The following is a 27380-nucleotide window of genomic DNA, read 5'->3' on the forward strand; positions in this document are numbered from 1 at the left end:
CCAGCTGAATTGAATAGTAGGCTATAGGACGCTGGTTAGGCCCCAGTGACTGAGTCAGGACTCCAGAAGCCACCCCCCTTTGTTCATGCACAAAGAGAGTGAAAGGCTTACTATAATCTGGCAGTCCTAGGGCAGGTGCTGATAACAAGGCCCGTTTTAATTCTTTTATGGCTGAGAGATGCTGGGGATCCAACTGTAAAATGTCTGGAACAGAACTTTTTGTAAGAGCTATGAGGGGTTTAGTAATTTCACCAAAAGAGGGTATCCATTGTCTACAGTACCCAGCTGCTCCCAGAATGGCTCTCAACTGCCTCTTAGTAGTGGGGGCAGAGAGTTGTTGAATGGCCTGGACTCGCTTAGAAGAGACAGAGCGAGTTCCAGCAGCCAAAATAAATCCTAAATATTCTACCTGGGGCAAACACCATTGTACCTTTGTCTTGGAAACCTTGTGTCCTCTCTTGTGCAGCTCCAGCAGTAAGTGACGGCTATCTTCCTGACAAATTTCAGCATTAGGAGAGGCCAAAAGTAAGTCATCAACATATTGTACTAGTGTGGAGGCTTTAAAGGTAATAGAGGCCAGATCCTGCTGTAAAATTTGGGAAAATAATGTGGGACTGTCTACAAATCCCTGTGGGAGTCTAGTCCAGGTCCACTGTCTATTTTTCCAGGTAAAAGCAAATAAATATTGGAAGTCCTCATGTACTGGTATGGAGAAAAAGGCAGAGCAAAGGTCTACCACTGTGAAACATGTAGATTCATAGGGAATTGAGGAAATTATCATAGCCGGATTTGCGACTATAGAATGTCTAGGAATAACATAATTATTAATCGCTCTAAGATCTTGCACAAAGCGATAAACAGGTTTACCATCTGGCCCAGGCTTGGGTTTTTTAACTGGCAAAATGGGAGTATTGCATGGAGAGTGATGACATGGAATAATAATACCCTGGCTTTTCAAAGCCTCAATTATAGGGGTGATCCCTTCTATTGCTTCCCTAGACAATGGATACTGTGGAATGGAGGGGGGTGGTCCCCCCTTAACTTTAAAGGTAACAGGCATGGCAGACTTAAGGAGCCCCACCTCATTAGGGGATGAGGCCCATAAAGACTCAGGAATGTCAGAGGGGATTTTGGATACCTCCCCTGCTGTTCCTTGAGCTTCTGTAAGTAAAATTGGTAATAAATGAACAGTATCCTCTGGCAATTGTAAGGAGACAGCCCCATCTGGAGCACAAGATATGGTTGCTCTAAGCTTGCAAAGGAGATCACGACCTAATAAATTTACAGGGGCATCAGGCATGAGTAAAAATGAATGTTCTACTGTTAAGGGCCCCATAGATACCATGCGAGGATTCAATTTTGCCACTCTCTGGCTCTTTCCTGAGACTCCCACTACATTCAAATATCCTACAGGTCTACACCCAGCATCTGGTTTGCTTACTAATACTGATTTAGAGGCTCCTGTGTCTAGCAGACAATCATAATAAGTCTCCCCCACTTTTAAGGTGACATGTGGTTCATTACTCTGGGGAGGTGAATGGACTGGCACAAGTGCATTCAAAAAATCCGGATCTGGGAATATATGGCTTTCATTATCTATGTTCCATTCCTCCCCAAGACACCATCATTCCTGTGTCCTCTTCTGAGGGGGGTCTTGGTTACCATTATTCTGGTACTGCCTTTCTGTATTCCTCCAAAAAGATCTATTTCTATTTTGATTTCGCCTGTAATTAGAATTAGAATTTCTTCTCCAAGTCCTACATTCTCTCAATTCATGCCCCTCCTTACGACAGTAACAACACACCTTAGTGTCCTTGCTCCGGTATCCACATGGCTGACTAGTAATCGCTGGTGCCAGAATGCTCTGTTTAGGGTGATCTGGATCTTCCTCACGTGAGTCAAAGACATAATTTGCAAGTTCCTTAATTCTATCTACTGAGAGATTTCTCCAGTCTGGACATTGTTTCAGAAAGTATCTGCGTATTTCTGGCAGTGAATTATAAACAAATGTGTTGAGAATGATACAGGAATCTCTTAAATCTACTGGATCCAATCTGGTGTACTGTCTAGCGGCCTCACAAAGTCTATCATAAAATCTGTTTGGTCTTTCATTAGCCTCCTGAGGTAGGCTTAAAAATTTCTGCCAGTTTTCTGGTTTTCTAGAGCAAGATTCCATTCCCTTCAGAAGTGTTTCTCTAGCATCTTTTAATCTTTGGAAATCCCTATCATCATTATAATTCCACTCTGGATCCTTTAGAGGCCATTCCACATCGGCCTTACCTTTTGCAACAAGGGCATTTCCTGCTGAGATAACATCTGTAATCTCAGTTGGGGACAGTAAAGTTTCCAAAAGGCAAGTAACATCAGCCCAACTGGGTTGATATGCATTAAATATAGTCCTTAACTGTGAAATTACAGTGTTAGGATTTTTCTCAAAACTAGGGATGATTGATTTCCATGCGCTCAAGTCACTTGGTCTAAAGGGGCTATATTTTCTGACTTGAATTGGCACTCCCTTCTTACTATGTTCTATAGCTTCCTGCAGAGGGAGTAGTTTCTGCTGATCTGATTCTGAACTTGGATCATCTCTAGTAGAAACAGCCATTTTGAGGTCTCTCTCCATATGTGAGAATTTCATTTCGAGGTCTCTCTCCATATGTGAGAATTTCCCCCATATCATAACAATGATAATAACAAAAACAATGATAATAACAAAAACAAAAAAAAAACCAAAAAAAAATAAAATCCTTAGTCGTATGAACTATGGATGTGGTATTAAAAGGTATTTCAATTGCAGGCATAAAATTTCTACTTATATTAAACGTATTTTCCCAAAGATTCTCACGTATACTATTATACAAAAAACTTTTTGCTGCCTGAATGAGGAAAAAACCAATAATGTTATGAAGGACCATTGAGTAAACTATTCCTCTAAGTCGGGATGTTATGCTGTCCCAATACATTCCGATGAGAAAAATCAAAGGGATAGTAGAATATTCGAGCATCTTGCCCTTTAAACTGGGCTGGCTTTTCTGTTTAAAGCAAGACTCTTAGAGGCTTAAAGTCTTTAAGGGAGATTAGACAAAGGGAAAGTCCGTGGGGGGGGGGGTAATTTGGAAAATCCACCGAATTGGCCGGCTTATGGCCAAACTAGGGAGGGTGGGAGGGTCCTTAAGGTCCCTTCGGGGTCGCCAAAACTGTGAGATTTAAAATTGGATATTAGATCATAAATCTCCCCTACTTAACCTTTCCCTTAATTTATCTCCCAAACTAGTAAATGGAAGCAGGTTTTGGTTTTCTAGATAGACCTTTTTATTTATAGTTATGATAGTCACAAGGTGATGTTGGTTAGAAGGATAGGAAAGTAGAAACACAATACAAATCGTCTTAAGTCTAAGCTTAGTCTATATTCCTTATAACAACTCACCAAACCGACAAGGCCACCAACCGACAAGGCCACCAACCGACAAGGCCACCTTTGGAGAGAGAGAGTCCGTGCCGCGCCGTCAGGAGTCCCGCCAAGCAGGCAAAAAAGGCCTCTCTCCTTTTCTCCACCCCGGAAGTCAAAAAAAACCCGGCAGGCAGTCTGACATGCGCAGCAGGCGCACTGTACCTGGCAGGCAGTCTGACATGCGCAGCAGGCGGACTGTACCCGGCAGGCAGTCTGACATGCGCAGCAGGCGGACTGTTCATCTCCTCCCCAAAAGGGTGGTCCTTGAAAAACTGGCGTCTTTCAGTTATCCTAACCGACTGTTAAAAACTTTCATATTTTACCACAGTCTTCTGGTGGTGAGCCTCTCTGAACCCAATGAGGTTGGTCCTCAGATGATCAGCACACCATCTGTTATCAGACCTATTCCAGCTTTATAAGACCTACCAGAGCCTGCATACTAGATTCAAACATCTAGAGTCACCTCTGTGCCATGATAAAGCATCAAGGTGGATTTTGGTAGAGGTCACTAATTAAATAAATGAACATATAAATATCTAATCTAGGAACCTTACTCCAACACAAATTATGACCTGAGATGACCTCAAGAGTAACCTGAAATACCAGGATGTTGAGGGATTAGCCTAAAACCATTGATGTGTCTGAAGCAGAATTTGAACCCAACTCTTCCTGACTTGAAGCACAGCACTATTCACCAGGCCAGGCCGCCTGTGGATTCATTAACTATTCAAGTTAAATAATTAACCATCTTACAAAATTAAGCCAGATATTTAGTTGGGATAGTTAAAAATATCTGAGTAAGATTCTCACTTATATATGGGAAATTATCTTTTCAAAGGAACGTAGCCAATACCTAGTAAACTATATCTTTCAAAAACCTCCCCAATTTTCTGGTAATATTTTTAAAGAGTCCATTTAACATTTGTGAGCACCCTATTCTAAGACATCAGAGCTGTTTCAATGATAGATAAACTATGAAAACTTTTTTTTTTTACACAAGACAAATATTAATGATGGTATAATCTAAGGAGGATTGATTGTCAAACTACTTGAATAGCTATTTCATAGCACTTTTAGTTCAAAGTGAATATTCATTTGCTGTTTCTTAGCGTGGAGTTGTTAATAAAGATTTCATTATAGTATTTGTGTCAGAAAAAAGTAAAGGGCTTTCACTTAACCTTTCTAAAAAAAAACTTCCTATTAAATTTGCTAGCTGGCATAGTCACTTTGAAGATATTGACATTCTCCTAGGAAATCATGAACTGTTCCTTTCCAGCTGAGTGAGAACAGCAAGAGTCTTAATGAGCCTCTTTTCAAGGGATTTTATTGTACTTTGTACATTTTCAGAAATAATAGTATTAGATGAGTCATACTTGTGTAAGTGGGCATAACAATGACCAGCTACCAGTTCATAAAAACTCAATTTATGATATACTGAAGAAGGCTCCAATTATTTTAAATGTAAGATGTATGACCTGATCTCCTTGTTCAGCAAGTTTGTTCTTTACAAAATGTAAATGGCTCAAGCATTAACAGGAAGTACTAGACATGGAGTTGGATAACTTGGTTCAGTTCTCAGCTCTGCCCCTTCATTTCTCTGGGCCTCAGGTTGCTCAGCTATAAAATGAGGGGGAGGGTTGAACTAGATTGGGGATTCTTAACCTTTTTTGTTTCATGTGTTTTTTTGGCAGTGTGCTGAAGCCTATTTTATGCATCCCTTCTCAGAATATTTTCAATGCAAAAATTAAAATACATAGGATTACAAAGTAAACCAATTATATTTAAATTAAATACAATTTTCAAAATATTTTTAAAAACAAAATGTTTTTACAAATAAAACCAAGTATATTGAAATATAATTATCAAAATAGTGGTTAACATTTATTTATATCTGAGTTCAAAGCCCTCTGTTTAAGAAAACCTGGACTAGATGATCCCAAAGGATTCTTCTAGTTCTAAATCTATGACCAACATTGTACAAATATGAATTGATAGATGAGCCAGTTGTAAGGAAAGATTTTTCATTAACACATTTCCTCCTACAGAGAATATCGTGAATACTTCTTTTCAGAAATGAGTGAGTATAATGGAAAATGGTTCTGAATAAACAGCTAACTTTTGTCCTTTCTGTGTGTGTGTGTGTGTGTGTGTGTGTGTGTGTGTGTGTGTGTGTGTGTGTTGCCAATAGTCCCGTGAGGTTTAGGTTCTATCAGATGTACTCAGATATGCAGTGGGCCATCGATAATTTCTATCTGGGACCTGGATGCTTGGATAACTGCAGGGGCCATGGTGATTGCCTGAAAGAACAGTGCATCTGTGACCCAGGATACTCTGGTTCAAATTGCTACTTGACTCATACTCTGAAGGTAAATTTTTGTGTTTGTGTAATTCTACTTAGAAGTTGGTTATAGGGGGCAGCTAGGGGGCAGCTAGGTGGCACAGTGGATAAAGCACTGGCCCTGGATTCAGGAAGACCTGAGTTCAAATAAGGCCTCAGACTTTTGACACTTACTAGCTGTCTGACCCTGGGCAAGTCACTTAACCCTCATTGCCCCACACTCATACCCAAAAAAGAAGTTGGTTATAAAGGAACTATTCTATTAATAATATAATGTTGTCCATGGAAAACCATCTTATAGAAAAGGTTATTCCTTGATGACATCCTTTAGGTACTTCATTTATTTCAGTAAGAACAGAGATGTATCTTCTTTATAATTAATTACAATCCGCAGAGTTATTATAATGTTCCAATGTTTCACTGAAATTATAAACTTAAAAAATGTTAATGCATGATTTGGGTACATATGTCTATAATTCTCTTTCTGTGGGTTTTTTTTCTCTCCTAATTTGAAAACTGCATTAAGGTTTTCTTTTCCTCATCTTCCTAGTAGATATATCATGTAAAGAGAGTGGTACTGTTGTTGCTCTTAATGGATTGAGACCACTAGATATGTTATCATGAAAGGTTATATTTTCACCATCTTTATTGAACTAAATGTAGTTTTATATGGAGGGACCATTTTTTCAATACTAGTATAATTGATAAATATGTAAACCAAAACCAGTTAATACATACTATTTTATCTATGACACTGAATGGAGGACACTTATCTTTGTGATAATAGAAAATTGCTAAAATGATCAAGACAGATGATTAAAACCATGAATGTGCAAGGGACCTAACAAAAGAAAAACATGTTCCCTCATTCTTGCTTTCTAAAGTAGTTCTAAAATTGATAGATTACATTAATAAAAAGCTAAGGCAAGATTCATTTATCATAAAAGATTTTGATTTAAGATTTTGATACATCTCCCATGATGAGAAAAAACAACCTACATGAGCATTTATATATATATATGTACATATATATATATGTATATAATAAAAATACATTTTAAATCATCATATGTCTTTAACTTTAATCAGTTGCCAAAGGCAATTTAGCATTCCCCAGTGGGTTTGAAGAATTTTATGAGTGGCTATTAAAATAGGTTTCTTATAACCTTTCTAATGAGAATCTGTGCATCTCTTCTGACTTTTATATGTTTATCTATGAACATACACTTCAGTGATTTCATGGTTCTGTAATCTCATTGGTTTAGCACTCTCCATTGGTACAGATTTTAACTCATCCAGGTCTCATCCTATTTATTGCATTCTTGTTGATGTTCTCCAATAAATCCTCCACAGAAAAACTAGCCAATATGCTAGGAGTTCTTAACCTGAGGTCCATTCATTTATTTTAACTATTTTGATAACCATATTTCAATCCTTTGTGACCCCATGTATTTTATTTTGTGCATTTAAAATTATTATCCTGAGCAGAGGTTCATAGTCTTCACCAGACTATGCCAAAGGGGAATATTACACACAAAAAGGTTAAGAATACCTGCTCTACTTATTTTCACATTTTGTGAATATTCAAGGTGCAGATCTGTAATCCTTCACTCTCACCCACCTCCTCTTCTGATTATACATTTCCTAAATATTAGGGGGAGTATTTTTTCTTTATTTTTTTTTACCACTTCTTGTGTGTAAATCATTGTTGACAATATGCTTTAACATTCATGCACCCACTATATATATATGTGTGTGTGTGTGTGTGTGTGTGTGTGTGTGTATATATATATCTATATATAGATATAGATATAGATATAGATATAGATATAGATATAGATATAGATATAGATATAGATATAGATATAGATAGATATATATATATAAAATCTCCATTGCTTTTTGGGTGATCAATAATTATAATTTTTTGGAGACTGTAGTATTCCATGATTCAGAGCCACAAAACATCACTAGGAAGGAATTGATGTTAAAAAGATGGCTTTTAAGGCAAGTACCAGTTCAAGTAGTTTACAGAGCCATAAATTGCCAAATTCAATCCAGTCCATTGTCTTTATCTTACATGATTCTGAACATAGATAGCTTCTTGTACATCTGTAGTGCCTTTCCAAAATACATGTGCTAATACATTAAATCAATGGATTGTCTGTCTAACTGTATTTTATGGTCTTCATAGTGGGAGTTTTTCATCTATTTTGTTTTTCCTAAATGACTGATGGGACAAATGTTTTTTAATCTGGTGGATATCATTGAGGAGAATTATAATATTCAAAGGCTTGATGCAGTTTTGTAGAATGTTATCTGCAAACACAATCATCTAGAAAACCTCACATAGGGGAATCTCTATTGCATTTGGACTTTACATAGGAGATCCTCCAAGTCACTTTTTATGAACATACTTTACCTTATTTTATATTGATTGATGGTTGTTGAGCAAAGTTATCTCTTTGGGTTTTTTATGTAAAGGAATCTTGTATGATCTCTTTTTAATTATGAAAGTATTTTATTATTTTCCAGTTACATATAGAGATCCCTCCCTCCCCCCTCCCCAAGACAGCAAGTAATCTGATATGTTATATATGTATGATAACATTAAACATAATTCTGCATTAGTCATAAGAGAAGAATCAGAGCAAAAAGTAAAAACCTCAAAAAAGAAAAACAAGAAACAACAAAAATAGAAATAGTATGGTTCAATCTGCATCCAGATTCAACAGTTCTTTTTTTTTTCTGGATTTGGAGAGCATTTTCCAACAAACAGAAGAGATAGTAGGATCTTGCATTTTTAATAACTTTCACTTAATTATGTAACTGTGAAAATATGCCCTACTCTAGAAAATTACCCATGAAAGCCTTCCTGATCCCTGCTTGTGTTTTCATCTAGGATTCTCTCTTAATAGACATATGGATCATTCTCAAAATAATATACCATTGAGAAAGTAGGCAGATAGACTGGCTACCTCTGACCTCAGCCACCATTTTCACTAATAATACTGTTATGCATTTTTTTCTAATCTAGTTTTTATACCTTATTCTAATTTGGTATTGATTTTTACCTCTGTTGTCATAATCACTCCTTGGTACTTACTGAGTAGCAGCCCCTATAATGGTTTTGTCCTACTCATTTTTCTAGACTTTCCTGAAAGAACGTTTTGACAGTGAAGAAATAAAACCTGACTTATGGATGTCTCTGGAAGGTGGAAGTACTTGTACAGAGTGTGGGATTCTTGCAGAAGATACTGCACTATATTTTGGAGGATCCACTGTCAGACAAGCTATCACCCAAGATTTGGATTTACGGGGTGCAAAGTATGTCATCCTATTGGATTTCACAATTTTATGTAGGGAATGGGAACCAAAGCCTGGAGGAGGAAGGGTGACAATGTTATTTTTAATGCTTCATCAGAACATTAGTTCTAGAAAAAAATAAAGGCCTATTCCATAACCATTCTAATGAACAATTGCTATCATTTCCATTTAGATTTCTGCAATACTGGGGACGAATCGGTAGTGAAAATAACATGACCTCTTGTCACCGACCAACCTGCAGGAAGGAAGGAGTACTACTGGATTATTCCATTGATGGAGGCAAGTTTCAATATGCTCTGAACAATGCTTTTACTGAAAACAATTATCACAAAGCTTCATAGTCCCATGGACCCCCCACAGAGAGACATATATGTGGGGAGCTTTTCAAAGTACATAGGTGATACCAGATCAGATAACCACAAATCTATAACTCAAACTGAGTATTAGATCAGGTCCCTGCTATGTCATAAGCCATGAACAAATGTGTTACCAAAACTATGCAGGTTGAGAGAAAATACTTTTTAAAATCATATATTTTATGAAGAGAGAAAACAGCAGTTTTTAATATGCTCATCTAAGTAAAAATTTTTAAATCATGAAAAAGCTTAACTGCTATGCAGTGAAAAATGCATACTTAAAGATATACACTAAAAATGACACTAATTGAAGCTAATAAGGTGAAGGGAAACCTGAGTTTGTTAAAGACCTGAGCTATTGCATAATTTTATTGAAACATAGCATTGTTACTTTCAAGTATTTAAAAGAACTCAATACAATATTGCCTAATAGAAGTCTACATGTTAATGAACGGATAAGAATGACTACTTAGGAAACTGGTTGGTCACCATCCCTCTCCTACTTTCATTCTTCCTTAGGGAAATTATATCCTTCCTTTGCAGGACTAACACCTCCATTTGTGCTCTTGATTCCTCCTTAAGGACCTTCCTCAATCCATTTTCTCTCTCTTGAATCTTTAATTTCATAATAATAATCATGGGACTGAGCATTGAAAGGGATCTTTGGGATCATCTAGTCTACCCCTCTCACTGAATAACTACTGAAGCCAAGAGAAATTAAGTAACTCATCCAAGGTCACAAAGTTAGCAAATATCAAATCTCAGATTTAGACATTGCACTTCTGGCTTCAAATCCATCGCTCTGTTTAAGACACCTCACTCTTTCCAATGGCCTAGTCATTTCCACCTGCCAGCGTGCCCTGACCTTCCCTATTTACAGACACAACATTTTCCCTCAAACCTATCGCCTCCCCTCCATCACCAAACTTATAAGTGTAGACGGTTCTCAGTGCTGCCATTCACTACCCTTGCTTCTTGAAATTTTGTTTCTCTTTCATTCTCTATCTTGAAACTGCTCTCCAAAAGGTAACCAATGACCTTTTAGCCACTAAATCCAATTGCTCTTTTTTCAGCCTTCTATTCCTTGACCTTTCTGCTACATTTGATGCTTTGGATTGAAATTCTCTCTTCCCTTGGCTTAACTATGAACTACCCTCATCTCCATCTTATCTTTCTGCGCCATCTTTCCTTAGATTCCCTTCTTCCTCTCACTTCTAAATGTCTACATCTACGAAGGTTCTGATCTTGCCCTTCTCTCATCTCTCTACACTCTCTTCCTTGGTGACACCACGGGCAGTACTCCCACAATTTCAACTATCACTTCTATGTTAATGATTCCTAAATCTTTATCTAGGGCCCTGACTTCTCTTCCAAATTTCAAATCTGCATGGCTATCCTTTTAGTACTTTAAATTCACCATGGACAAAACTTTCCCTTCCTCCTGATCTGCTTGTTCATCTCTGTTAATTTGCCTTCATACTCTGTCCATCACTCAGGCTCAAGAACCTTCTTGTTACCTTTAACAAGAGAGTCTCCTCTCTCCAGGCATTCAACAAGTTCCTAAGTTTTATTGATTTTTCCCTCAAAACGTCCCTCACATTCATTTCCTTCTTTCCATTGCCATTGCCAAGTTGCTAAAGATAACTCAAGTTCAGGCCCTCATTGCCCCTTGCATATATTATGATAAAAAGTCTCCAGGCTCCAAATCTTTACCCCTCTAATTTTATAGACAAATTCCAGATTAATTTCACTACATAGTTTATGTCATCCCCAATTCTGTTTGAAAAAATTTCAGTGACTCCTTATTCCCTGACAGATTCCAATCTCCTTATCCTAGCATTCAGTTCTTTTCATAATTTGGACCCAGTGTACCTTTTCATCATTATCTCCCACTGCTTTACTTTGAATATCCTGTGCTACTTGCACAGGCTAGGACACAAAGTGTCTTATGCTTTCTCAACTCTGTGCCTTGGTTCACATTGTTCCATTTACTTGAAATTCTCATTCCTAATACCTATCCATTCTTCAAATTCAACCTTTTTTGCCAGCTGGACAATGAGGGATTCCCTGGTTTAGCATAGGCATAAATAATATATACCTAAGGGCAACTAGGTGGCGCAGTGGATAAAGCACCGGCCCTGGAGTCAGGAGGACCCGAGTTCAAATCCAACATCAGACACTTAACACTTACTAGCTGTGTGACCCTGGGCAAGTCACTTAACCCCAATTGCCTCACTAAAAACAAATTAATAAATAATAATATATACCTAATTTGAACATAAGAGCTTGTTAGAACCTCTCACCACTTTCACATTATTCCTTCTTATATTCTACCTAATTACAAGTATAAGCATATTTTTTCGTCATTTTTATATCACCAGTAGTCAAGTGCCTTGCAAATAAAAACAAAAAAGTATTTGCTTAATGACTGAATATTTAAGTACTTATAAAATACTCTAGTGCCCTGATCTTGTCTTTTTGAGATGCCACATTTTTCAGAAACACTGGACCCAGAGTATGCAGGAGGCCTTGAGTGTGTCAAGGACAAACCCCTCCCCCCCAGAACTTAATAATTTGTTGTTTGTACCCCAAGCTGAACTCCCTGTGTGTCCTTGGGAGTCAAGACAGGTGCCAGTCAGTCTGCACTAGGCTGGGAAGTTGTTTGTGCATCTGGGACCCTTGTAGATAAGCAGACCATCCTATCTTCATAGTCTAGCACTTCCCAAGGAAGAAAAATACTGCTTTTGCCATCTTAATTATTCATGATTTCTCCTCCCCTGCTACTCTCATTTAGGTGGGAACTTTTGTTTTCCTCCTCTCTTTGCTGCAATTTCATAAATATACAAGCTTCTGTTTGAATTGTGAACTCTTTGCCCTGGCTTGGGGTTCCACATGCATGTTCATTTCTCTTGTAATAGATCTAGTTGCAATATACTGTCTCAGACTTGTGATATTACTTTTGGTTAACACTTTTCAGTGACTTAAAAATTCTTTCTCCAATTATTGTATCATTCATCTCTTCAATAAATGATCACTTAATTGATTATGTAGAGATAAACTTCATCTTGGTCTCTAGCTGAATAATCACAAATTCTGATAAGGCTGTGCATATTAATGAAATATTATTTTATTTTAGAAGAATCTAGAAGTTATATTTATATAAAATCTTATAAATTACTACTGTAGTCTTATTTCTGATCAAATATAACTGGAACTCTAATGTATAAAAAGAAATAATACAATAGCCTTTGGGGTATTTTCCTTTTCTTTAAGTTCTATTTAAACAATTTTTTAAATTACTCTAACAGTTCCATGACCTTGATATCAAAATAGCTCAAATAGGGGGGTGGCTAGGTGGTGCAGTGGATAAAGCACCGGCCCTGGACTCAGGAGTACCTGAGTTCAAATCCGGCCTCAGACACTTGACACTTACTAGCTGTGTGACCCTGGGCAAGTCACTTAACCCCCATTACCCCACCAAAAAAAAGCTCAAATAAACATCTGGATTTTTTTTGTGTGGCAATGAGGGTTAAGTGACTTGCCCAGGGTCACACAGCTAGTAAGTGTCAAGTGTCTGAGGCCGGATTTGAACTCAGATCCTCCTGAATCCAGAACTGGTGCTTTATCCACTGTGCCACCTAGCTGCCCCCCTGGATTTTTTTAATTAAATTGCATGTTAAGGTAGAAACCACTGAGCTAATGAAAACACTTAGTACCACTTCTTTTGTATTCTGGTTGAGAACCTCATATCAGAACCTTAGACTAATTATACTATAAGAAATGTTCTTATTTTTGCCAGTGCGAAAACAAGTACTTCATTTATTTGTTTGTTTTTGTTGCAGGAATTACCTGGACCTTGCTCCATGAAATGGATTACCAGAAGTACATTTCTGTTAGACATGACTACATACTTCTTCCAGAACATGCCCTAACCAATACAACACGTCTTCGATGGTGGCAGCCTTTTGTAATCAGCAATGGGATAGTGGTTTCAGGTGTTGAGCGTGCTCAGTGGGCATTAGACAACATATTGATTGGAGGAGCAGAAATCAATCCCAGTCAATTAGTAGATACTTTTGATGATGGTAAGAAAGGAAACACCAAGTGTTGTCTCCACTGTGAACCTTCTCTGCCCTATGATTTATCAAACTTTAATTGTTGAATTGATTATATTCTTCTTAACATATTTTCAAACTTTAAATAGACTTTAACATTGTAACACTGTTCCTAGCTTCTAAAAACTAATTTTAGAAGCTAAAGGTGATCAGTTTCTCTTTATTATTCCCCAGTATTTAGCAACAAATGCTAAGTCAATGGTGTTGGGCTTAGTGTTACAACCATGCCACTAAAAAGTGAAAGCAGAGCCCATAATATAACTTCTATATCTAAGTAGGGTTTACTGAGCGATATAAAATTACCAGCTAAGTAAGTCTGAGGATGATGAAAGTTGTTGTAACATGGCTACCTCCAAAGTCAGGCGTGTGCTGAGTCTTCACATCTCCACACTCAAATCTGTGAAGGGTTAGAAATAATAAAACTTTGGGGAAATTGTATCACTGCAATTCAAGAAAAAGAGCTTTGCTTGCTATGCTATCATCAGTAAAATGTTTGCTTTTGATGTTACCCTGAAGCAGATTTAAGAAGCACTGATTGGCTAGGGTATAGGTGAATGGATGTGTGAAGTCTTTTGGACTCACAATTGGTCTTTTGGGCACTTTGGCTGTAACATATATTTAATGCCTTTAGCAGCCTTAGACACAGGGGCCTGTTGTATGGATGAGAAGCCTATACCATGCAATTTCTCATAATTATCTAGGATGACACATATGTAGTAAATCTGGGGAGCAACTGTTACCTAAAGATGGGCAGCTTGCACATTGCAAATTCCAATAATTATCCTGAGAGTTCCCTTAAAGCTTCTAACAAAAGTTACAAAGGAAGAAAAAATATTTAACTTTTAACAGACAAAGTAAGAAGGTATAAGAGGTTACAATTCACTCCAAAGAAAGCTATTACCTTAACAAACAAGCAAAAAGGATTACAATGCATTCTATTTAATAAGTGATTCATGTATTGGGGAAAGTAAGTGAATGAAATGGGGATTGTCCTGTCAGTGTCAGCATATAATAGGAAATGAATGGATCTCACCCCACACAAGGGCTTAATTCACCATTTCAGCTTACTCTTGCAAGCAGAAATAAATTAATAGCATACTTTGCAATTCCAGGTGCCATCACAGTCATGAAAGACATTCACCAAGAAAAAGGCTAACTATAACAAATGCACTGCTGTAACATACTTAGCTCACTATCACAGTTATATCTCTGTTACTTTATAAAAGATTATCAAGCATAATTCTATGATAGTGAGAAAATGTTGACACCTAAGTGTTATGTAATCATTGCATTAGAACCTAAATTTTTTTCTTTGACCTGACTTCTTGCCATGACACTATACATTGTATGAGCCAAACTAAATATAAATTTCCTAGAGTATTGACTCTTGGTTTCTCCCCCCAAAAAAAACCCCCATCATATCAACCCCTTCCCTTTAAGAGCTTACATTATACTAATAGGGATATTACTTATACATAAGAATATATAATACAATGAATTTTAAGGGGATCAGAGAAGGCTTCGTGGAGGAAATGACGCTTTTGCCAATTCTCAAAGAAAAAGGAGATAAGAGGAGGGTGCACTCTGCACATCAGATTTGGCCTGCTTGTATGCACAGACATAGAAATGAAATGTATATTTGGGGGACTAGAGTGTAGAAATCATGAAGGAGAGAAATATGAAATAAGTCTAGAAAGACATGCCAAGCTGGGGAGTTTCCTTTTTATCCTAAAGATATGTCAAAGAAGGATTATTTTGACAACTGTGTGGAAGATAAATTGGAGAGTAAAGAATAGAATCAGGAAAAACCAATTAGAAGCCTATTACAGGGCCACTAGGTGGCACAGTGGATAAAGCACCAACCCTGGATTCAGGAGGACCTGAGTTCAAATCTGGCCTCAGATACTTGACACTTACTAGCTGTATGACCCTGGGCAGGTCACCACCACCAAAAAAAAAGAAGAAGAAGCCTCTTACACTAGTCTAGGATAGAGGTAATGAGGTCCTGAAATTGTCTGCTAGTCATGTAAGTGGAGAGAAAGGAATGGATGCTAGTGCTGTGGAAGTAGAAGCAATAAGACATGGTAACTGATTGTATATTGGGGGTGAGGGAGGGGGAGTCAAGGATAACTTCAGTTACTAACCTTGATATCTAGGGAACTTGGAGGAGGGGTGGATGGGAGTGATCAGTTCTCTTTTCAGCTTTGAGGTAATTTATTTCCAATTTTCCATAACAGAAGGCATTTCCCATGAGGAAAACTGGAGTTTTTACCCTAATGCAGTGAGAACAGCAGGATTCTGTGGAAATCCATCATTCCACCTCTACTGGCCAAATAAGAAAAAGGACAAGACTCACAACATCCTCTCCTCTCGAGAGCTCATTATACAGCCAGGCTACATGATACAGTTTAAAGTAAGAGAATGTTGTTCCTCAAAATACTTTATGTCATTATATCACTTATAAGGCCCATATGCTATTGAAAATAGAAGTAAATTCATCCACTCATTCTTCAAAAAGACATGTTCCCTGGGGCAGCTAGGTGGTGCAGTGGATAGAGCGCCAGCCCTGGAGTCAGGAGGACCGAAGTTCAAATCCGGCCTTAGACACTTGATACTTACCAGCTGTTTGACCCCTGGGCAAGTCACTTAACCCCAATTGCCTCACCAAAAAAAAAAAAAAAGATATGTTTCCATGGGCATAATTACTAAATTTTGAAGACACTTTTATTGAATAAGCACAATTATTTCTACAAAGAAACAGCATTGCAGAGTGAATAGAGAGAGCAAGCCTCGGAGTCAGGAAGACCTTCATTCAGGTGTTGCCTTGGATATTGATACTGGCTGCATGATCCTGGTCAAGTCTCTTAACCCATCAGTGCATTCCCACTCCCACCCCTGCTCCCCTCCTCAGCTATTAAGACAGTAAATTGCAGAGCAGCTCATGATCTGTACTGATATAGAACTCCTGCTCAGGAAATTCCCTCTATTTCAGTGAAATTGCAGATCCAGCCCCTTACCCAAAAAATAGTTTAGTGAGATACCATCTCTGGGATCAGTTTGAAAGTGTCAAAAAATATGAACTGGCTTACCATTAAGAAATGCATGCTGTGCCTACTTAGTAAATTTTATATTTGTAAACTGGAATACCATTTTCTATACTTGCATATGTAAAATCTTAGTAGATACTTTTGTCTTCCTCTATAAACTTTTTAAAAATTTTCTGCTTTTCTTGGCCTCCATTTTTCTCTGTGTTTTAATCTCTCTCCTCTTCTTTCTCTTTATGTCTTTTCCTATGCCCATCTCATGGGCTCAACTTTTTTTTCCTAGCAGTTAGGAAGACCTGAGTTCAAATATGGCCTTAGACACATAATAGCTGTGTGACTCTGGACAAGTCACTTCACCTGAGTTTCCTCATCTATAAAATGAGAATAATAGCACCTCCTTCCCAGGGCTATTGTGAGAATCAAATTGTAGATTTGTAAAGTGCTTTTCAAACATAAAATAAATATACAAATTTTGTTATTTTCTGCACCTCTAGCTTTCATGTATGCTTATGTCCAAAAGTCCTGTACTGGCTTACAAATATGTTTTTAAAAGTCCTAGTAACAGGGCAGCTAGGTGACACAGTGGCTAGAGCACAGGCCCTGGAGTCAGGAGGACCTGAGTTCAAATCCAGCCTCAGACACTTAACACTTACTAGCTGTGTGACCCTAGGCAAGTCACTTAACCCCAGTTGTCTCACACACACACACACACACACACACACAAGTCCTAGTAAGTCTGCATATACATATTTAAAGCAGATGGAAGGTTGGATGGATGAGTAAATGGTCACATGGTTGGTATCAGAACGAGGTAGTATTCTGGTCCAAACCTAAACCCTCAACCTGCACTTTGAGTTTTATTCCTTCTTGTTTCCCCTTTGCTTCAGCAGTCATTTGTTCCTCTGCAATCTTCTCCCCTCATAGCTTTCTTTCCCTAATCTATAAAACATACTATTTCCCCCATCCTTAAGGAGGGGAAAAAAAACCTCTTTACCTCTTACTACTTCAAGTTATTGTTTTATACTTCCTTCCCTTTACCACCAAACTTCTAGAAAGAGTAGCCCACACTCTAATTCTATTTCTTCATGCAGTCCTCAGCTCTACCCCCCTGTCTTAAAACAACTCTCTCCTTGTCAGTAAATCCAATGACTTTTCTCTTCTCATCCTGTTCACTGCTTCTCCCTGTGGCACTGACCACCGGTACTTAATATCCTCTCCTCCCTTAACAGCAAGGACACTGTATTTTCATAATTCTTATATCTTTCTTATCACTTTCTCTTTGAATAGCATTACTTTCTTTAAGTCTACTTCATTCCCTCTCCCAAATTCCTGAAAGGTGGGGGAGGCATGTTAATTAAATAACCGGAACTAGTAATTTTTGAAAAACCTATCTCTGGTCTTTCTATTCCAAAGTTGCATTTATTTAATAAGATTGATAATTATGGATTTTTTTTTGTTTCCTAGAAGGCTACTGCTGTTTTCTAAATCTTTATATTGGGGTATATTGTGGTATGTCATTCATGATATTAAGTGTCCCATTCACATTTGTTTCAGATTGTAGTGGGATGTGAAGCCAGTTCCTGTGGTGACCTCCACTCTGTAATGTTAGAATATACTAAGGATACAAGGTTAGTGACATATTTCATTATCCAATTTAAAATCAGCCTACGGAATAAAAATTTTCTTCTAAGTTTAATAGAATGTCTTACAAACTATATTCATTAATTCATTTAATAAATGTTTGTTGAGTGTGTACAGTTTAACAGGCACATTGTAGATATTGGGAATACAAAGACAAAAACAAAGAAAGCCCCTACCTCCAAGGAGCCTGTAATCTATTGAAAGCAAACAAGAACATGGATAGATATATAAAATATATACATACACATAAACAGAGTAAATGCAAAGTAATTTCCAGGGTGGGTTGCCACCATAAACTGGAGGGATCAGAATAGCACCTAAGGTTAGCCTTGAATTAATCTGGAGATTCTCTAAGTTAAAGGTAAGGAAGAAGAGGATTCCAGGCATGAAATTTGGGAAAGCCTGGATAAAGACACGGTGCTAGGAAATGGATGATGGATATGTATGAGTGAGAGAGCAAGAATTATAGTTTGGCTAGAATGTAAAATGCATGAAAAAGGGTAAAGTGCAACATGCCTTAAAACTGAGCTGTAGGGGGCAGCTAGGTGGCACAGTGGATAAAGCACTGACCTTGGATTTAGGAGTACCTGAGTTCAAATCCGGCCTCAGACACTTACTAGCTGTATGACCCTGGGCAAGTCACTTAACCCTCATTGCCCTGCAAAAAAAAACAAAAACAAAAACAAAAAAAAATCCTGAACTGTACTCAGATTTTAAAGGGTTTAAAGGGTAAAGAGGAGTCTGTATTTATCCTACAGTGACTTAGCCACCACTGGAGCTTCCTGAGCTAGGCGGTGACATGGCAAAGTTGGATAGATGGGAAAGATGAGAGGTAGATCTATTAGGTTTTTGCAGTAGTCAAGGAGAAAGGTGGTGGTACCCTCTAGAAGAAGGAGGAAGCAAGGAAAAGGTAAGAGTTGAGGGAATAATGAATTCTATTTTGGACAAATTGATGTTATGATTCCTATGAGACAGTTAAAAATGTAGTAGGTTGTTGGTGTAAACTAAAACTCAGGATAATGATGTTGGCTGTATATGGAGATGCAAAAGTTATTTTCCTAGATAGATGGTCAAATCCAAACAGAACAGCAAGGGGAGAGATTAGAGAGAGAAAAGAGGCAAGGGCAATGTGATAAACTATTCTCACATGTAGGGACTGAGACATAACCAAGGGGAGTGAGAAAAATGCGCAGAAAAATGGGAGGAGAAATAGAAGGGATAAGTGTCTTGAAAACCCAAAGAGTATCACAGAGAATGGTGTGGTCAACAGTGTCGTTTTTGCAGAGTGGTCTAGAATGATGAGGACTGTGGCCACAAATTTGGTAACTTTGGAGTTTCCATTTGAGTGATGGTCAGATTTCAAAGACACTGAAAGGTTGGTGGAAAGTAGAGGAGTTTATTTATATATATTATATATATATTTATATGTATGTACATATGTGTACATGTGTATATATGTATATATATTTTACCCATGTGTCTTATTTAGAACTCAATGCTAAGATGAGTTAATTAAATTTTATTTTAAAAATAAGAATTTTTGTTTATGATTACTGTAGTCCTGTTTTTACATAGTTTCTCATTATATATGCATTGGGATATTCCTGAGGTCAAAAACCACAATCATATTAATGTCTAGCAAAAATCTGTCATCACTTTGTCAATCTGTAACCTACCTGTTAGTCCCATATACCAACCCAGCTCTAGGAAGGAGTTCTGCTGCATGAAATGTTTTCTGAAGGAGACTTTTGATTATAGGCTTAAATATATTTAGACTGGAAAGGTCAGGTGAAAGCTATCATGAGTAGTAGTAGTAGCAGTAGGCCTCCACCAGTCGCAGACAATCATGGATCAGCGCCTTGAAGAGCCACAGTGTGGCTGTGCAGTCTGATACGGGAGGCGCAGCTCCTGAGTGACTTTTAACCAGTAACTGCCGCATCCCATGTTGTATCTACCCCTAAGGAGTAGCTGGAGTGTCCTCTCCAGGGAGCTGGCCTGGGTGGATCAATTGGAAAACAAGCTGTTGCCCATGCATCAGGTTTTCCCTCTCCACAACACTGGTGGATCCAAAGGAGAGGCAGAGCCAATACAGTTTGGCACCAGAGCCGCCGCAGGAGTTGCCAGAGGGATGTGATGTCCAACATCCAACTGCCTAAGGGACTCTGACTCCTGATTTTTCCTCGGGGTTAACTCCTGAAGCCTTTCCCTTATAAGGGTATAGCCGCAAGGCAGCGGAGGTTTAAAATCAGGGTTCCTTCCCCAGGCAGGTTGCCTGCCAAGGCTAACGAGTCCCATTTGCCCGAAGCGACTGGTTTTAAGGCGCCAGTGACTCATGAGTAATGTCATAACAATCTACTGAAATAAAATAAATAAAATAAAATAAGTTGTAATCTTTTCTATAGCCTTATACTTGAAATGTACGGTAACTAAATTATAAACATTTTAAATCATCTTAATCCCAAACTTACCACTAATATTAGTCAGGCTTACTGCCTTTCTCCTTTTTAAGATTATTGTAATGTATTTTTGTTGGTTTGTTGTTTTTTGGTAGATCCGATTCCTGGCAGCTTGTCCAGACACAATGCCTTCCTTCTTCTTCAAACAGCATTGGCTGTTCTCCCTTCCAGTTCCATGAAGCCACTATCTATAATTCTGTCAACAGCTCCAGCTGGAAGAGGATAACCATCCAGTTGCCCGATCATGTGTCTTCCAGGTAGGCTCCATAACTTCAGCTTCCCATGGAACTGTCAGAGCATCTCTGAAGAGCTCATCTGAATAGCTCATCTGAAGCAAGTCTGAAAAAGCAAAAGATAGTTTTAATTTTCAAACAACAGTATGAAATGATTGACAGGTGGCCTCTAGGCTGTGTAACCCTGGGTATGTCACTTATGCCTAAAGAGACCAAGACCGCTCTCTCACATTACGCCTCATGTAGTCCACATGCCAACCTACAAGTGGGAGAGGAAATTTCCTTCCCCGGAAGTTCTTTGTACCAATGAAATCACAAGACCAGTCCCTATCCTACCAAGACCAAAAAGCTGGTAATATTATTTTTCAGAAATGTTTTACTTTAAGCAATAAATAGCCATGGAGGACGTGGGAACTTAGATGCATAAATGCATACTGGTCCAGAAACTTAGACGTCAAATTTTATTTTGTATAAGTGACATGGCACCAGACAATGCTACCTAGCGATTATCATACCAAAACACATATTTGGAAGCCATGTCAGCAGTAATGTGAGAGATTTCCTCTGGGAAAACTGACTTTGTTACTACATCATGATTCTGTGTGATAATAGTCCCTTTGTTTCCTTTATAGTGCAACACAGTTCCGCTGGATCCAGAAAGGAGAAGAGGCTGAAAAGCAAAGCTGGGGAATTGATCATGTCTACATAGGAGAAGCCTGCCCCAAACTCTGCAGTGGCCATGGATACTGTACAACTGGAGCTGTCTGTATCTGTGATGAAAGTTTCCAAGGTCAGAACTCCCAAATTTCCTTCCCAGTACAGTTTGTTGTCTAAATTCATGCCTTCCTAACATCTGTACAAGAATGAGTGACTAAATTTAAAAAAGCAGTTATTGAGTACTTACCATATGGTAGGCATTCTACTAAGTTCTCAGCATACAGACAGTCCTTGCCCCTAGGGTGCATATATTCCAATGGGGGGCAGAGAAACACATAAAGGAGTGGCCATCAGGGAGGGTCTTTTGATTTAGAATGTTATAAGGATGGCAAGTATGTAGGGAGTAAGGAGCACAGCATACTTACCCTTGAAAGAAAAGAGATAATGGATGCTGCTGGGAGGCAATGCAATGATTCCTTTATCTGGGAGTTAGGAGTTCTGAGGTCTCAGATTTGCTGACACTGAGTTTCTATAAGAACTTGAGCAAACCTTTTAACTTCTTGGAACTCAATTTCTTATTTGCAAAGTGATGGATTAAGAGGTAGAGAAGCAGGGGTTTGGGTTCCTAACTCTAAGGTTCCTTCCACATCACCACCATACCAGGTATTTTGCCTCCATAGTCAAAGGGGGAAGTGAGAGCTGGATGAGAACCATAGGGAAGGACAGCCTGACTAGGAAAGAATCCTTTAAGTACCAAGTGATGTGCAGCTAAAAAAGGAAATGTGGATGGTAAGGGCTGATTAATCTAAGGTCCCCTTCTGTCTACTTGGTATATATCTTGGATGTTCCTATTTATTTACATCTTATATTTCACCCATTAGAGTGTAAGCTCCTTGAGGGAGCTTATTTTCATCTTTATTCATAATCCCCGAGTTTAAAAGAGTGCCTGGCATACATACTAGGCATTTAATCAAATTAAGTCTTTCCTGGAGGACTCTTTGGAACCCACCACGATGCTGGAAAATAAATGAATCAAAAATATCCCTATTTTTCTACAATTTAAATCAAGGCAGAACTCTCATGCAGAGGTAACTATTATTCAAGCAGATATACCCCAGTTCTTCTGCACTACCTATCACCAAGCACAACAGATAAAAATTCCAGTGATATATTTCAAATGCATTTTACTTGAGCAATAGGTGCATCTTAAAAATGCTTTGGCAACTACCTATTTTAGAAAATATTGACATAGAGATTAAGAATTGTCACAGCCCCAAGAGTGTCCTGAATAAAGCAGAACCAAAGCTTCACATTTTGTCATTCTAGTCATAACCATAATGTACTTAATCATAATTTTGTTTGTTACTGCTCTCTAGTGATTCTCCCAGCTTGCTCTTACCAGCTTTAATTTTATTTTTTTTTAATTTTTTTTTTGTGGGGCAATGAGGGTTAAGTGACTTGCCCAGGGTCATACAGCTAGTTAAGTGTCAAGTGTCTGAGGCTGGATTTGAACTCGGGCACTCCTGAATCCAGGACTGGTGCTTTATCCACTACACCACCTAGCTACCCCTTATCAGATTTAATTTTTTTTCCAGCTTGCTCTTACAATGATTATTTTTTCCCCTCCAGGAGATGACTGTTCTGTTTTTAGTCATGACCTTCCCAGTTACATTAAGGACAATTTTGAGTCAGAAAGAGTCACTGAAGTAAATTGGGAAACCATACAAGGTGGTGTAATTGGAAATGGATGTGGACAGCTGTCACCCTACGCCCATGGAGACTCACTTTACTTTAATGGATGTCAGATAAGGCAAGCTGTTACAAAACCACTGGACCTCACCCGAGCAAGGTAATAAATGACTACATTCAGGTCTGAAAATGTGTTGAGCATACATAGAGCCATTTCTCCACTAATCACAGTAAGAGAGTGGATTTCTAGTACACATGATCAAAACAGAGATAATCCAAATATGGCTGGACTTTAGGATATCTTCACAGCCTACCTGGCTTCCCAATTACTTTACTTAAATTGCTAATAGAATCTGTTTACAATTCTCAGCCCACGTTGGCTAAGGGGTAGAGATTTAGGAGTGAAGATATTTTCATTTCATTGTCCTGTTACCATCCTCAATGACCTGTTTGACTCATGTAGCCTTTTAGAAAATACAAAGTATAGAGAATTGAAGCATTTCAGTAAAGATTAAATCACCATGTATAACAAAAACATAGATTTGAGAATCAATTTTTTCTTAAAATAATTGTTAAATTTCTATTTAATATTTTAAATCTCAGAAATAGCAGTATTAACATGTATGTCAAAACTGGATTCTTCTCTTTTATGCAGATTTTAATACTTTATTACTTTAATATTTATTATTATTTTAATACTTCCTGTCATTTTCTTTAAAATTATTTCCCCTGGGTTTGTTTTTTTTACAGCAAAATAATGTTTGTTTTACAAATTGGGAGCACTTCACAGACAGACAGCTGCAATACCAATCTGAGTGACCCCAACACCGTAGACAAGGCAGTTTTACTCCAATATAGTGTAAATAATGGCATCACTTGGCAAGTCATCGCACAGCATCAGCCAAAGGACTTTATACAAGCTCAGAGAGTGTCCTATAATGTTCCACTGTAAGTACTGGGTTTCTAAAGACATTATCACAAACACCTATTGTAATCTTCTGTTGAAGGGATGGGCAGAGATGAATAAATGAAAAATAAAAGCTATCAGTTGTTTTCTAACACTGACCAGGAAATAAAGAATGTTCATTAAGGGGGAAATAATTACATTGCTATTTGGTTGTTTGTGATTACTATTTGCATATTAGCTTTTGTCTGCCTTTTCTAATTATTCAGTCAACATTATTAAGCATCTCATGAATCAAGTGACACTGTACTAGTTTCTATGAGGGAAATGTAAAGGTTATAAGATTTTGAGCTGGAAGGGACCTTTAAGGTCAAACAGAGTAAACCTATCATTTTATAGATGAGAAAAAAGCTGAGGAGCATATAGATGAAATGATGTGGCCAAGGGCACTATCAAATAGAGTCAGGATAAGAAACCAGGTCCTCTGATTTCATACCCAATAGTATTCTGTTCACTATACTATATTAGCATGGTACCTCAACTAGCTTCTAAATCTTTGGGAGTGTGGGGACCAATTTTTAATTGGGGAGTGTTAGCTAAGTGGCTCACCACAATATTGGGGCAAGGAAGGAGACAGCCTCCCTCAAAACAGAGCAGGATTTATTTATCAAGAATGAATTTAAAAAACCAAACAGGATCAGTAGGATTAAGAGAAAGGAAATAAAATGGGGAAAGGGAAATTATACAACCTGAACAACACCACCGCCCAGGAATCAGCTGAGAACACACAGCAGCGTCCTGTCACCTTCCAGCTTCAAGCTAGAAAACCCTCCCTTCTTCCCAGAAGACCCCAGGCTGACCACACACAGCCCCCAGCCAATTGGCTGGCCACTCTGACAGTCACATGACTGCCCTCACTAGGCTTCCAATCATTATAATTTTGCAAGGCCCATGTAGGCATCGGCGAGTGGTGATGATGTGAGGTGCCAGTGCACACACTGAGGTTTTGTTTTGTTTTGTTTTAATTCTAGCCAAAAGATGGGGTCATAAAAACCTCAAATAACAATTAATTCTTTACAGGAGTATTTATAGTAGTGCACGTTATTCCACCTAATCCAAATCCTATATTTTTGAGATCATGTTTCCATTTCAGAAATTAAGCCTCAGAAAGTTTTTCTTTTCCACATTTAATTTGCCTTATCCTTCTGTTTATAACCCTAGGGAGGCACGAATGAAAGGAGTTTTACTTCGCTGGTGGCAGCCGCGCCACAATGGAACAGGTCATGATCAATGGGCTTTGGACCATGTCGAAGTCGTCCTGTGAGTATCTGAATCATGTCATACCATGTCCATTTCAGAGGGCTTTTGAAATTCCTTCAATATGTCATGATCCTTAACTCAACTAGAATTGTTCCTGAATAATGCTCTCTGCTAGATCACTTTGGCTTGCACCCTTCAATGATGGCAAAAAATCTATAATTATAGTCAATCACTGAAGAAGAAAAAACAATGAAATAGAATGGTAGTCTGTGCGCCTTATAAATTTCCATAAGGAATATATTCATATTAAAGTTTTACAATATTTGTTAAGTTGGTTAAGAGCAGGAATCTCTAGAAGAAAAACAATGTACCATGACTGTTTCCCAATGAGGTGATTTGCACTTATTATGTTCACTTAATAGTGAACTATCTAGCTCTCTATACTGAATATCACTAATGGAAATATCCAAAAATATGTAATAGCCACTGGTGCCTTAAGCATTTTGTCCTTTACTGGGAAGAATACAGCTCAGAGAAGCTTTCACTTTATCAATTTTCATTCTCAAGTCTTTTCCACAGCTTTCAAATTGTGTGTCTTCACTTCATCATTTCTACCATAAAATGATGATAGGGGTCTCATCACTCTCAATTAGCCCAATTAACTATGTTCCCTCACAGAGAGATGACTTGCTTTTTCTCTAACAATCTAGTTCCTGTAGAACTGAAATGCTTATGTCTCGACGGGTTCGGACTGATGGCTCCCCGAGGTTGACAAGGAGAGGCGAATCTTCCCGGTAGATAGGTTCAAATGTTCATTCTGTTTACCGAAAAACAAAAACACTGAAATCAGTCTTTTTTCACTGATTTCAGTCATTTTGAAAGTAAAATTTAAATGATCAATTGGTAGGAATGCCAACAGATTTGTTTTCTTTCCATCATAGCCATGAACCCAATTATTTAATCTTGAGTTAGCTCTTGACTTAGTTTTCACTGAGGCACCTGCTTGCATGGCATCCATATCAACCCCCAAACCAAAGAGCAAAACAGTCTCCACACCAGTCCCCACTGTGCGCTCTGCTGCTTCTACACAACTTGCTGGGCTCTGCCTCCATGACATAAAGGTGAAGTTGAAAGAAATGGAGGGAGGGTCAATGATTTCCAGACTGGCCTTGAAATGAAACATGAGGCTGACCTTTTATTGTTCAGACAGTGATTTCACTAAAGTATCCTGAAGTGAATCTTTAAGATAAAAGAATTTTAGAGCAACCCCGTTAGGATTAAACAAATCTCCCTAAAACATCAGTCCACTTCTATGCTTTCAAGCCATATGGCTCTTGCCAAGAAAAACTTGCATCCACATTGTTTCTTATCCCTAGAATATCTGAGTCAGCTCCTATAGAAACATCAGTTTTGGGCAGTCTCAGAAAGAACACACTATTTTGACCTTACCCTTGTGGACCCCAACAATCGTTAACAGAAGATATTTGATGTGTTCTTTTCTTCCCAGCTACCCAGTGAAATCGCAATTGCTTTTTTAAAACTTGTATCACTAAGAAGCCCCAAATCACTATGATTCCTATTCCCTTGGACTTAAAAGACAGAGGGAGAGGAAATGTATATGTCCAAGGTACAAAGTAATCCAAGTATAGAACTGAAAATGGAGTTCAATGTTCCTCATTCTAAGTCCAGGGTATTAAATTGGCCCCAGTGTATCAGAAAGTTCACAAACTGTTATCATTTGTATCACACAACTCTTGGGAATTATGTCATCTCACTTTTTTGACCGAGTCATTAAGTAAAGGCCAGTAGAGAGTTATTGCATTTTTGGAACTATCAATATACATTGGGTTATTATTAGTGACAGTTCAGATAATATAATGCTTATTTATTTCACTGGTGCGGCTGTGAT

General features: G+C 38.1%; 1 protein-coding gene across 4 annotated transcripts in view; it reads left to right on the forward strand.

The window, feature by feature from the left end:
* The window catches only part of RELN (reelin), a 577995-nt gene that overhangs the window by 540303 nt on the left and 10312 nt on the right, over positions 1–27380 (forward strand). For 3 of the 4 annotated variants that reach the window (XM_043965756.1, XM_043965757.1, XM_043965755.1), the window contains exons 53-63: positions 5640–5817; positions 8941–9116; positions 9289–9395; positions 13315–13557; positions 15825–16000; positions 18186–18259; positions 20824–20985; positions 21594–21751; positions 23248–23467; positions 24058–24255; positions 25433–25531. In XM_043965756.1, the coding sequence (XP_043821691.1) occupies positions 5640–5817; positions 8941–9116; positions 9289–9395; positions 13315–13557; positions 15825–16000; positions 18186–18259; positions 20824–20985; positions 21594–21751; positions 23248–23467; positions 24058–24255; positions 25433–25531 (1791 nt within the window). Of the gene's footprint in view, positions 1–5639; positions 5818–8940; positions 9117–9288; positions 9396–13314; positions 13558–15824; positions 16001–18185; positions 18260–20823; positions 20986–21593; positions 21752–23247; positions 23468–24057; positions 24256–25432; positions 25532–26181; positions 26266–27380 lie in introns of all 4 variants that reach the window. The other variant, XM_043965754.1, reaches the window with a different exon arrangement.

Source organism: Dromiciops gliroides, chromosome 5, assembly GCF_019393635.1.
Source record: "Dromiciops gliroides isolate mDroGli1 chromosome 5, mDroGli1.pri, whole genome shotgun sequence".
Lineage (NCBI taxonomy): Eukaryota > Metazoa > Chordata > Mammalia > Microbiotheria > Microbiotheriidae > Dromiciops > Dromiciops gliroides.